The sequence below is a fragment of the Eumetopias jubatus genome, unplaced genomic scaffold, assembly GCF_037043125.1.
Source record: "Eumetopias jubatus isolate StellerSeaLion01/CBP00866 unplaced genomic scaffold, mEumJub1_p1.0 scaffold_10, whole genome shotgun sequence".
NCBI lineage: Eukaryota > Metazoa > Chordata > Mammalia > Carnivora > Otariidae > Eumetopias > Eumetopias jubatus.
In genome coordinates, this window is record NW_028274816.1 from 23,146,616 (window position 1) to 23,158,830 (window position 12,215).

Consider the following 12,215-nt stretch of genomic DNA (forward strand, 5'->3'; position numbering starts at 1 on the left):
TGGAGGGTGTAATTCTGACCGAAAAGGCTCACAGATCATGAGTGAAGAAGTAAAAGTTTTGAAAGTAGAAAGCATTCCTTTGCAGCATTTCCAGCCAGTGATTTGGATTTCCATAAATGGTATGGGAAGTAAGATCTTTGAGCCTTGAAATTCTTCCTAAGTAGAGGAACTTTGAATACAAATGAAGCAGAAACTGACTGGGGCAAGTTAGAGAACTTGGGGGAAGGGAAGGCAAAGCTGTATTAAATGAGAGGAACACTTCAGTGCATGTGTTCCAGGGTGATTTTACTTTTAGAGATCTGTGTAACTTAGAAGCAGCATGTTTGTGGTCTGGGTATTTTGCAGACTATGGCTCCTACCTGGAATCTACGGAAATATTTTGATCTGAGACTGCCTAGGAAAGGTCTTTTCTGCTAACCTGACTCAAATGCTTTAAAAATTCACTTTTCTCACATAGTAGTTGGTAATCTGATCTCTGAATGGATAATGTACCGTCTACCCTGGAGATGACAGCAATTTAGAGAGAAACTAAAATCTTGGAATACTGGAAGCAAGAGACCTAGCTTGGTGGTTTTTTAAGCATCAAAACTTTATTTAAATGCGACATTATTCTGAACCATAATATATGATACAGATAAAAGAGCTGTTCCGACTGTTGCTGGGGTTAGGGGTGGAGGAAACAGATTTGTGAAGGAAACCGTGTGCCTCTGGCCTCATTTTTATGCTCATGGAAATGGAGACCAAGAGGGAATGTTATTTTTCCCATGGTCACACAACAGTTCATGAGAGGCCAAGGCGGCATTCTTATATTTGTTTCCCCTACTGTCTCTTGGTTGTAGGGACCCAGTTGTAAATATGAATAGCAGGCATGATACACCACGGATTTTCCATCTCAGGCTGCAACGAAGGTGCTTAAGCATTTCTCGCTCTGGATGAGCACTTGATTTAGCTATAAGACTGCGTTCTGTGGGCAGTCTTGTGTGTAAATCATACAGTGTTGTAATGAACAGCCTAGTAGTACATCATGGGTTAATGCTCCTGTGGGGGTGTTTTCTCTGGGGAGTAGAATTGCTAGTTCATCTTTCACTTTTCGTTGCCCTTTGGATTGGCTGTGTTTCTATCCACGGTGTTTGAAAGTACTCATTTTCTTAACACTCTGCCAGTGTAGAGGTAGACTTTAGTTGTAGCCTATCTAATGGGTAAAAAAAAATTATCTCATTTTGTCTGTTAAAGATAATGCTCACTTTTTTTTATGGTGTATTTTGGCTGTTGAGCTAACTGTAAATTACATATTCATAACCTCCCTTTTTTTCCTAATGTGTTTTTTTTTCTTTCATAGTCCAAGGTATTTTCAGATACAGATCAGCTCTGTCCAATAAACTATCTGTGGTGGTGGAAGTGTTCTGTATCTGTGCTGTGCACTAAGATAGTTAGCCACATGTGACTGCAGAGCACTTGAAATGCAGCTATTGCAACAAAGGAAATGGAACTTTAAATTTTATTTGATTTTAATTTAAATAGCTGCATGTGGCTAGTGACTTTCGTATGTGGACAGCAAAGATGTAGATATTAAGGCTTAGCTTTATGTCAGTCCTGTCTTTAGGAAGTTACAGGACTTAATACCCAACATATATTTATTGAGTGCCTGCTATCTGCTGTGCACCAACAACAGGTGAAGGGTGATCTCAGCTCTCAAGAACTTCACAGCCTCGTTGGGAAAAGGAACAAGTAAATCAATGAGGCTACATTAGGGATGAGCACAGATAAGGGGCACCTCACCAGCAGAGTTAGCAGTTGGAATTGGGTGGTAATGATCAAGGGGAAAGGGGGAAGAAAATAAGCATTCCTAAATCATTCTCAGTACAAAAGCCCGAAGCAAGAGAGAGCGTAGCCTATCCCGCTAGTTCTACAACCCTATCTCCGGATACACTCAGATTCTGAGGTACTGTGGGCGAGATTTCAACCTATACATTTTGAGGGGACACAATTCAGCCTGTTAAAGAGTCCATGGAAGGGCTTTTGGGGCTTTGTGAGCCCCCAAACTGAATACTGTACTTTGCATAAGTGAGCGTTTGTCTGAGACGTGCACATGGCATGCAACGGATTCTCAAAGGGGTCTGATCCCTCCAATGGCCTGTTGCATTAACCGACTCAGGAGGAAGTTGAAGCTATGGGACGAAAGGCCTAAAAACACTGTGTGCATCAATAAATATCATTTGGAGTTTAATGGCCTGTGAAAGAAGAGAGGTGAAGCTGACTGCCAGACTCCAAGTCTTATGGTGAGGCACTGAAAATTCTGTTGGAACTGGTAATGAGGGAAAAGGGATTTTTATTTGGGGACCTTCTCTGAATTTCATGGCAAAGTGTGCGATTTCCATGACTGTCAATAAAAAACACTGGTGATTTTCCATAACTAAGTGGATTCAATGAAACTAACCTTCTGCTTAGTATGTCCTTCCTAATATTTTCCTAAAAAGAAGGTCACAGAGCTACAAAACTGTCACCAGCTGCTTCTCATTAGGAATGTGGTTAGCAGATGTGGGTTTTCATAGTCCTAATGCATGAAATAGTTAATCCATTTTTGTGGGTTGCAGATAGTGATTTATCTTGGCGGGGTGAATTTTCAAATGTGCTTGCATCAGCTAAAGGATATATTCACCTTTCCCTCTTTCACTTCATGTTTGTGCTAGAAAGAAAAATACGTTTTAGGATCTTTCTCCTGGAAGGCAGTGGAGTACTGCCCTTTGAAAGGGACAATTGATCTCACTGTCTTCTAACTGGGAAAGTCACGCATGGATAAATTTTCAAAGTTGGATGTTGGATTGGTTATCTTACAAGCTTCATTCTTCCTTTGGTCTCTTCTTTAGTAGTAATTGAGCAGCTCTTGTTTTTGTTCCTCTGGCATCAGGCCCTCTTTGTGGTGGTGACCTTCAGGCTTGCTAAGGGCTGCAATTTTGCCTGGAGCCCTCCTTTATGAAATTACACAACACTCAAACCTTGGAACAAACCCCAGATCCACTAATTCTTTCCTTTGACGGACTCTTGGCAATACCTACTCCCTTTCAGCCGAAATGTAGCTTTATACAAGATCTGTTTGTCACCAAAATTAATTTGGCCATTTGCCTTTTAAGCCTGGAATCAAATGGTATTATGGCAGACTCATTCCTAGATAAAGTATAGACTCTTAAGCTTGAGACTTTCTACCAAAGGTAGAAAATACCTGATGCAGGTCAACAGATAATAATAACAGCAGCAGGTACTTTTTATGGAACTCTCAGGGTGGCGGGTACAGTGAGCTAAACACTTCACATACGACCTCCCAATTAACCCTCACAGCCATCCTTAGAGGTTGAAGGCATCTGAATTTTTCTGAATAAGAAGCTAAGGCTCAGACCTCAGCCCCTTACCCCTTGTCATAAAGTATACTAAGTAGCCAAACTACAATTTGAGTCCTGAGTTCTTAATTACCATACTATACTATACACCTACTATGAGGGAGAAGGGGGGGAAGACCATTGGGTTTTGAGAGAGCATAGAACAGAGCCTAAGTCATAGAATTCTAGGAAATTATGGAACTGAGAGAGCTAATCCAACCCCCTCCTTTTAAAGGAGTAATAAAAAATAGGGGCACCTGGGTGGCTCAGTCATCTGGGCATCCAACTGGTTTTAGCTCAGGGCAGGATCTCAGGGTTGCCGAGAAAGAGCCCTGCATTGGGCTCTGAGCTCAGCGGGAAGTCGGCTAGAGATTCTCTCTCCCCTCTCCCTCTGCCCCTCCCCCATATGTGCTCGCTGTCTCTCAAATGAATAAATCCATCTTTTAAAAAAAATAAAGTAATAAAAAATAAAGTAGCAATGATCCCTGCCTTGTTCTGAGAAACAGTGAGATAACAACTTGAGCAGAGGATACATATTGGTAGGTGAGAGGAATGAAAGGTTATTAGGAATTATCTCAGCCATTTCCTTTTTTAGAGGTAGATAAAATAACATGCCAGTTCAGAGAATTATCTAAGCTTGTCTCTCTGTCCCTAAGAAACCGTGGAAACAGATGTGTACTCTTTTTATTTCAGCTTTCATTATCCACAGTAAGTAGATTTCCACTGACTACTTGAGATTTCCTAGATTCTAATTTTCACTCTGCAAGGAACCAGTAACCTTCAGAGGGATTATTTGAAATGACTACAGCACAGAAGGCACTGAATTTCAATCAATCACATGTTTAATGAGTTCTTCTCGGCAAGGCAATATTTTTGGAATAGTGGGGGACGAAAAGAAGTCAATGGGTGGTCCCTGTCTGCCTGTATTTTATAACCTACTCGGGCAAAACAGGCAGGCATAGAATAAAATTGTTCAAAGGAAAAATCCCAGCAAATTGGATAGACAGGGAAACCTGGGATGAGATCTTGCTATGTGGGAAAGTGGTTGAGAGGGGCAGGTGTTTGGAAGGATGGCCTCAGTGGGGAATGTGCAAGGCATCACACTGACTGAATGTGGCTGATCTGAACGTAGTGATGAGAGAGAACACCGAAAATTAGAGTCTGATGGAGGACCTTGTAAAAACAGCTCAATAAATCGGGGATTTTTCACTGATATATTTAAAAATAATCTTTTAAGTAAAAACTCCCAAGTAACCCAAATAGCAATCTCCATTACCTTCTCTCCTCCTAGAGTTAAATACCTAGAGTTATGTCACATAACTTGCTATCTTATGTAAGTGCCCTTGCTATTTAGTTGGAAGATCTGTGACTTCCTCCAACTCTGTTGATCAAAAAGTTCTTAATACTTTTGGAAAGAATTTCCAGCACTTCCCTTTTGCTAATAAAGGTGTCGTTCAAGTGCCCAACCTCTGGATGATTATGGACATAAAAGTGTTCAAAATAGTGCTTATATTCGAAGGAATCAGCTGCCAAGTTCTCTCTAATAAGCAGAAATTTCACATAACTCAGGCCTCTGGGGGCTCACGCCTCAGCTGGAGCAAAGCCAGGAACATCTGTGACTGCAGATGCACTTGGTTGGGCACATCGGGACCTGCTGGAACAGGGAGCTGGCCTCATTGCAATTGATTTAGGAGAGGATTGAAGGGTTGAGCTTCTGCTGACATTTGCAGCTTGGAAAATCCTGCTCCCCTAATTGCAAAGAGGATTCTGCTGTAATGATTTTTTTGGTAAGAACTTTTCTCATTTTGAATTCTTTCTTCATTTGGGCTCTGGATACTTTCCAGTCTCCATTTTTATTGTTTTAACTCCTGGTATAGGAGGCTCTTTGAATGTTCCTGCCCACACACGAATGTGCATTCATAGAGAAGTGCATGGACATGGCTTACGAGCTTCAACATGTACTTCATGAGCAAGCAGGTATCCAGACCCTTTTACGGGAATTGGTGCACATTCATTCCCTCTGCTTGCAGCCCCACTCCGCACAAGTGAAAACATGGGGATTTCACTTTTACTGCTGAAGAAAAGTTAGAGGGCACCTTGACCTCATGTTTTTGCTGAGATCTCTGTCAGCAGTGTGATTTCTGGACCCTCATTTTTGAGGTTTGAGGTATGTATGTAGTAAAGCCCTGGACCAGGAGGCTGGGAGACCCAAGTTTTTTCTCCTTCCTCACTGTGGACTTTGGGCCAGAGTCTTTGGCATTCTGGGCCTCAGTTTCCTCAGTTCTCCCAGCCCATGAAGCTGGAAGTGGGTGGATTGCAACATTCATGTCTTTGGATAAAAGCCACTGCAGGGTCTGCAGTGTGCATACAATTTTGGGGATACCCATCAACATTTGCCCCAACAACCGGCCATGACCTCCAGGGTAAAAAAGTTAGATCTACAAATCCAAGTCCAAACTCTTCCATATTAGATGATATGAGGCTTTTCACACTCCTTTCCTGCCACCTCCACTGACCCTATGCTGTGTTCACATTGGAATTATGACATCTTCCTAAGTAACCATCATTCTGTAAATATCTATGAGGCCTACCTATTGTAGCTGCAGAGCTGAAGAAGCAATGGTCCCCTCACTCCAGGCAAGTGAACAGGTGATTACAAAACAGAGTAACAAATACCTGTATTCATGTCTCTGGACCTTTGCTTATGCAATTCTCTCTGCTCCACCTACTCACCTTACATTGTCACCTCTGTGAAGCTGACCCCAGGCACAACCGAAGGTTTCTTTTACTCTGCTCTGAGGGCGTATTCTACATGTCACTTAACCGCATAGTATCGCCTCAGATTGGTTGGTTCTCAGTTCTCCTCCGCCACTAGACCGCCAGCTCTTAATTGTGGTAGGTTTTATTCAGCTCATCTCCAGGCATCGAAAGGAGCACAAGGCTGAGCACTCAGTAAATACATAATGAACCAATCAATGCAAAAGTGAACGTGGAACCAAGTCTAGCCGGCTTGCAAAGTGCTTCTTGTGGCTGATTTTGTTTTCCGGACCGGGGCTGCTCGAACTGCGCGGTAGAGGTCAGGAGTTTCGGGGTGGCCATCGGAGACCAACCGAAGGAGAAAGTGAGACGGAGCCCTCACGGCGCCCGCGCTGCCCAAGTCCAGCGAGCATCAAGGGACTGGCCTAAAGAAGCGCAACGACTTAACCTCCCGGAAGCTGCTCCGCCCGCCACTCCCCGCCCCTCCGGACGATGGGCGTGGCCTTCATGAATAATTAAAGACTGCGGGGTGGGGAGGGGCAGGACCCGCCCCCTCGGGCGGGAAGGGGGAAGCGCCGAGGCTGCCTGACTGGAATGAGGGTAGCTGCGGCGACTGCGGCGGCGGGAGCGGGGCCGGCCATGGCGGTGTGGACGCGGGCCACCAAAGCGGGGCTGGTGGAGCTGCTCCTGAGGGAGCGCTGGGTCCGGGTGGTGGCCGAGCTCAGCGGGGAGAGCCTAAGCCTCACGGGCGACGCTGCGGCGGCTGAGCCCGAGCCGGCTCTGGGGCCGGCAGCGGCTGCCTTCAACGGCCTCCCGAACGGCGGCGGGGCCGGCGACTCGCTACCGGGGAGCCCCAGCCGCGGCCTGGGTCCCCCGAGTCCGCCCGCGCCGCCGCGGGGCCCGGCGGGCGAGGCGGGCGCGTCGCCGCCCGTGCGCCGGGTGCGGGTAGTGAAGCAGGAGGCGGGCGGCCTGGGCATCAGCATCAAGGGCGGCCGCGAGAACCGGATGCCGATCCTCATCTCCAAGATCTTCCCGGGGCTGGCGGCCGACCAGAGCCGGGCGTTGCGGCTGGGCGACGCCATCCTGTCGGTGAACGGCACCGACCTGCGCCAGGCCACCCACGACCAGGCCGTGCAGGCGCTGAAGCGCGCGGGCAAGGAGGTGCTGCTGGAGGGTGAGTGCGGCCGGCGGGGCGGCGGGGCGGCGGGCGGCGCTGGGCTGGCCGGCGCTCACTTTGTTTTTACCATCCTGGCCCCCTTTGCGGAGAGAGTCCGTTCCCTCCCCCTCCGCGTCCTCGGCTTCCCCGCGCCGGTGGCCCGGCTCTCGCTTGGATCCTGCCTACTGGGGCTTTGAGTATGGAAAAAACTGAGGCTTCTTGCAGGAAAAGTTGGCTTTCGGTCCCTAAGGAAGACTCGGTTGAGATTTAGGAAAAAGCTGCAGCGCTTGAAGCCCCGCCTCTTCAAGATAAGCTGACACTAAGAACTAGAGGGATACTGAAGGGCTCGAGTCCTGGAGGTCTCGCTTTGCCTCCTGAGAAGTGCCGGGTTGGCACTCTCTTCACTCACATCTGCCCCCCCCCGGGCGAGAGAGGGTCTGTTTAAAAAAAAAACAAAAACAAACAAACAAAAAAACCCCACCCACACCGATGCCAGTGGTATGTTTGGGCAAACCACCAAAACTACTGCTTAATTTATGGGAATTTAGCCCACCATTGACTCTCGACAATAACCAGAGGAGCTCATAGCACTTCATCGAAGCCAGAAAGCTGAAGCAGCAAGTTTGTGTGGCTAATGAGCCTTGTTTAACAGAGGAGGCTCACGTGTTTGAACATTTACTGCCAACTAGAGTTTTGCCCCTTTTGCAAGAGACTGGTGCCAGCTTCCTAGCATTCACAGGCATGCTGCTTCAAGGCTTTGAATGAAGCCTGAAATGTTAAATCTCAAGATATGTTTGAATAGCCACTATTATTATTTGCTTTAAGTACCTACGTGATCTGTAATCTGGATCTTTTGTGATGAATTTATGGAAGGCAAAAGTAAATCTCATTTCTGTGAAGTACTCATGCATGTTGGAGGTGGTAGAGTATTGTCAAGGTGATCTGAAAAGCCGGTTGCTTACTTCAGAAATTTTTGAGCGAATGCCTTTCTCTCACTGGTGATTCAGCCATTCAAGAAGGAAGCATTTATTACTGGCTGTTTAGAAGAGGATATAAAAGATAATGTTCCTCTATTTGGTCTCTAGTTGGGGACATGATGGAAAAATGCAAAACAACTTTAAGTTACTGATTATGTAATGCAAACTATATAAATGCCAAGGGAATGCAAAGTTAGGAAGTAGTGGAAATCAGGATTAGTCAGGGAGGCCTTTTTCAAGGAGCTGAAATCTTGAGCCAGGTCTCTAAGGAAGTAATGGACATAGACAATCAAAGATGAGTCAGGAGGGTATTCCTGGCAGAGGAAGAGCAGAAGGGAATGGGTGGGGAATAGGGGTAGGCAGAGACTAGTCATGGACCTGAGAGGTCAGAAGTCCAGCTTGCCAAAGTGATGTTCACTTTTTCCCAAACCTGCTTGTAAATACTTGGAAAAATGTTAGTTTGCACGTGCTCCCAAGTATGAAATTCCAGTGTCCCATCTTTATAATATCCTATTTATAAATCTTATTTATACCTCACTTATAGGTGGTGCCAGACACTGCTCAGAAATTAGTGTTAATAAATGGAGTAAAATTATAGACTGTGGCTTGGGCAGTGGGTGTATTAAAAAAATTGTAACCTTAAATGTGCACCTTGAAATTGGTCTAGCTACGCATTTGGTTGTAAATTCTTAGAACCAGAATATTGGAGTAGTACTATTTATGTAGTACTCACTGGTAATGGGCAGACATCTCAGCTCTTTACACCATATATTTTTTAAAAGCCCAGTTTTTGTTTAGATATGTTTTGAACCTGGTATTCATACCGATTAAATGAAAATCATCTAGTAAATGTTGCCCGGTATTCACTAGTCTAAAATAGGCCACATGTGCTTTTAGAAGGAGGTTTTACAAACAGCAGCATAATAACATATTTACTGAGTGCCTTTTTACCTAACACACAGGTTCTATGTTATCTTCCTATTTTGTAAAAGATAAGCAGTTTTTGTCCTTAAATGTGTGGGGAAGTATGAAATTACACTTTCAAGCCAAAGAGATATAAAAATAAAATTACTTAGAATATGCTAAATCACTGAAAACAGTGATTTAAATTGAACCAGTCAGACATTTAAAATCAAGAGCTGGTGTTCCATCCAGGTAGGCCACTTCTAAAAGGTAGATTTTATGCTTAGTCCTTAAAGTTTTGGAACCTTATTGTTCTTCCATTAGATGTCTCAAAACTTGAAAAGCTGCCTTAAGTAGCACAGTGATGCTCTTTTGTGATGTGGGCAGGGAATTTCAGGCATGCCCTTGCCACCCTCAAGCAAAGGAAAGCAGTAGTCTCTGGTTGCCTGTGGTTAGGGAACTGAGCTAAAGGGTTCCTTTTTATCTCATGGATTTGTCAGGATTATTCATTCATACATCAAACATTTACTCAACTCTACCATGTGCCGGAGGCACTTGAAGATACCTGATTCCTGCCCTCAGAAAGTTTGGAGTTGAGATAAGAGAGAGATAAGAAATAACTATAGCAAAGGGCTAAAAAGGATGTTATACTAGAACTTGAGAGGACACAGCGCAAAGAGAGATCTGTAGAAGACCTTAGTGGGGGTCAGAGGTTGAGGATGCCTGGGAAAAGGTTGATGGAGAAGTTGAAGCTTCCCCTACGAGAAAGCTGCCACCAGTAAATACACACAAATGAGAGACAGTAGGAAGTTATTTTGCCCAGTGAGGGTAAGTACAAATGAGGACTTTGTGGTCAGACAGACGTGGGTCTGTTTCTGGCTAGTGGTTTGTAACCCCTGGGCAAGTTACTCAACCTTGCAAAGCCTTAGTTTCCTCATCTGAAAAACCAGGATGGTAATAATACCTCCTTCAAAGGGTTGTTATTCATTTGACAATTTGTGTGCTAGGTGCTTTCTTAGGGACTGGGAATATAGCAGTAAACAACAATAACAAAAACCAAAGTCTGAATGAGGAAGGTAGGAGTGGGTCATGAAGGTACATGTGAGATGACACAAGCACTCTGAGAGTAGCCAGGGTAACAAGTTGTTAAAATCCAAGGCACCATTTTACTTGAAAAGAAATACGTGATAGGAATAAAGATTACTTTAGGTGAACAGGTTAAGAATCAGTTTGCAGTTCTTGGTTGCAAACACCTTTTTCTAATCTTTTTTCCTGTCATCTCTCTCTTTTTTTTTTAAAGATTTTATTTATTTATTTGAGAGAGAGAGAGAATGAGAGATAGAGAGCACAAGAGGGAAGAGGGTCGGAGGGAGAAGCAGACCCCCCGCTGAGCGGGGAGCCCGATGCGGGACTTGATCCCGGGACTGCAGGATCATGACCTGAGCCAAAGGCAGTCGCCCAACCAACTGAGCCACCCAGGCGCCCCCTGTCATCTCAACTTTTTTATTTTTAAATTTGCATTTAGTTTCCCATCCCTTTGATTTTTCCTCTTCATGTTTACCACTCAGAACCTTACCCTTGATTTTAGCCAAAAGGCTGAGTAGCGATTTTACCACTCAGAACCTTAAAACTTGCTTTTCTCTGTGCTTATAGTTTTGGCTAGTGACTGTTAACATTGATATTAAGCTAATGCTATGCAGAGATATTCAGACTGTAAGCATAAAGGGGTGACTGCTCACCCATCAGGTATTGTATGTTGAATTTGCTGTATCTTGAGTGCTAAAAATAGGGTCTAACTAGGAAGCTTCTAGAATTTATATGTTTAGGGCTGTGAAATTAAATGAACACAAATTATACTATACATCAAAAAATGTTCCAGAAGAGGTTAGGGAAGACAGTATAAAGTATTCAGCTTAAGGTTTGATATTTGAGAAAAGATCTTTTTTTTTTAAAGATTTTATTTATTTATTTGAGAGAGAGAATGAGATAGAGAGCACGAGAGGGAAGAGGGTCAGAGGGAGAAGCAGACTCCCCGCTGAGCAGGGAGCCCAATGCGGGACTCGATCCCGGGACTCCAGGATCATGACCCGAGCCGAAGGCAGTCGCTTAACCAACTGAGCCACCCAGGCGCCCAAAGATCTTTTTTTTGAAGCAGTTCTCATTGGACTATTGTTGGAAAATCATCTTTTATTGCCTAAATGTAGTTTCAAAAGTTTTGTTATCAAATCTACTGAAAAGAAGATGGTTAAGTGTATAGAGGAAGTGGACTGGTGTGAAATTTAACATGAAAATTGAAAATAATTTTTGTATCCAGGATGGTTTGAGATTTTGAGTGTTATATATAATGTTTTGTTTTGTTTATTTGACAGAGAGAGACACAGCAAGAGAGGGAACACAAGCAGGGGGAGTGGGAGAGGGAGAAGCAGGCTTCCCACCAAGCAGGGAGCCTGATGCGGGGCTTGATCCCAGGACTCTGGCATCATGACCTGAGCTAAAGACAGATGCTTAATGACTGAGCCACCCAGGCGCCCCTATGATGTGGTTCTTTGTGCACGTTAGGAGACATGTAACATACTGTTGACAGTATTAGGCTGCTAAATTAAAGAAGCTAGTCTGAATTCCTACACTGCCACTTTCTTCCTTGTTTGTTGGACAAGTTTAGAGTCTCCTAAGGAAAACATTTTACATTTTCTTTGAGATTTTGCATGTATATTCATCAATTTATCTCTTGAAGAACATCTAAATTATCAGGAAGTTTGTGTTTCTGTGTTTGTTTCTTTTTGTTTAACTAGCCTCCTCATGTTTCACTTGAATGATTAGACATGTTTATATGAGAAACTATGTCTTTGTAACCATATTACTTCTCATAGTCTCTTCATGCTAAAATATGTCCTCCAAATTATTATAAAAGTATGAGAAGTTTATTGATTCTAATATAGAGTGGTTATGAAAATTCTAAGAACATTTTTAGAAACCAAAACCAGGCTTTAATTTAGATCTTAACTGGTAACTCAGTAACTTCAATATGTTACCTGCTGTGTAATTTTT

At 43.9% G+C, this 12,215-nt stretch overlaps 1 protein-coding gene across 1 annotated transcript in view; it reads left to right on the forward strand.

Annotated features, from left to right (window-relative positions):
- Nucleotides 1-6,697: 6,697 nt before the first annotated feature.
- The window catches only part of SNTB2 (syntrophin beta 2), a 105,296-nt gene continuing 99,778 nt past the window's right edge, over nt 6,698-12,215 (forward strand). The window contains exon 1 of the mRNA XM_028095778.2: nt 6,698-7,305. Within this exon, the coding sequence (XP_027951579.1) occupies nt 6,726-7,305 (580 nt within the window). The 5' untranslated portion in view covers nt 6,698-6,725. The remainder of the gene's footprint in view (nt 7,306-12,215) is intronic.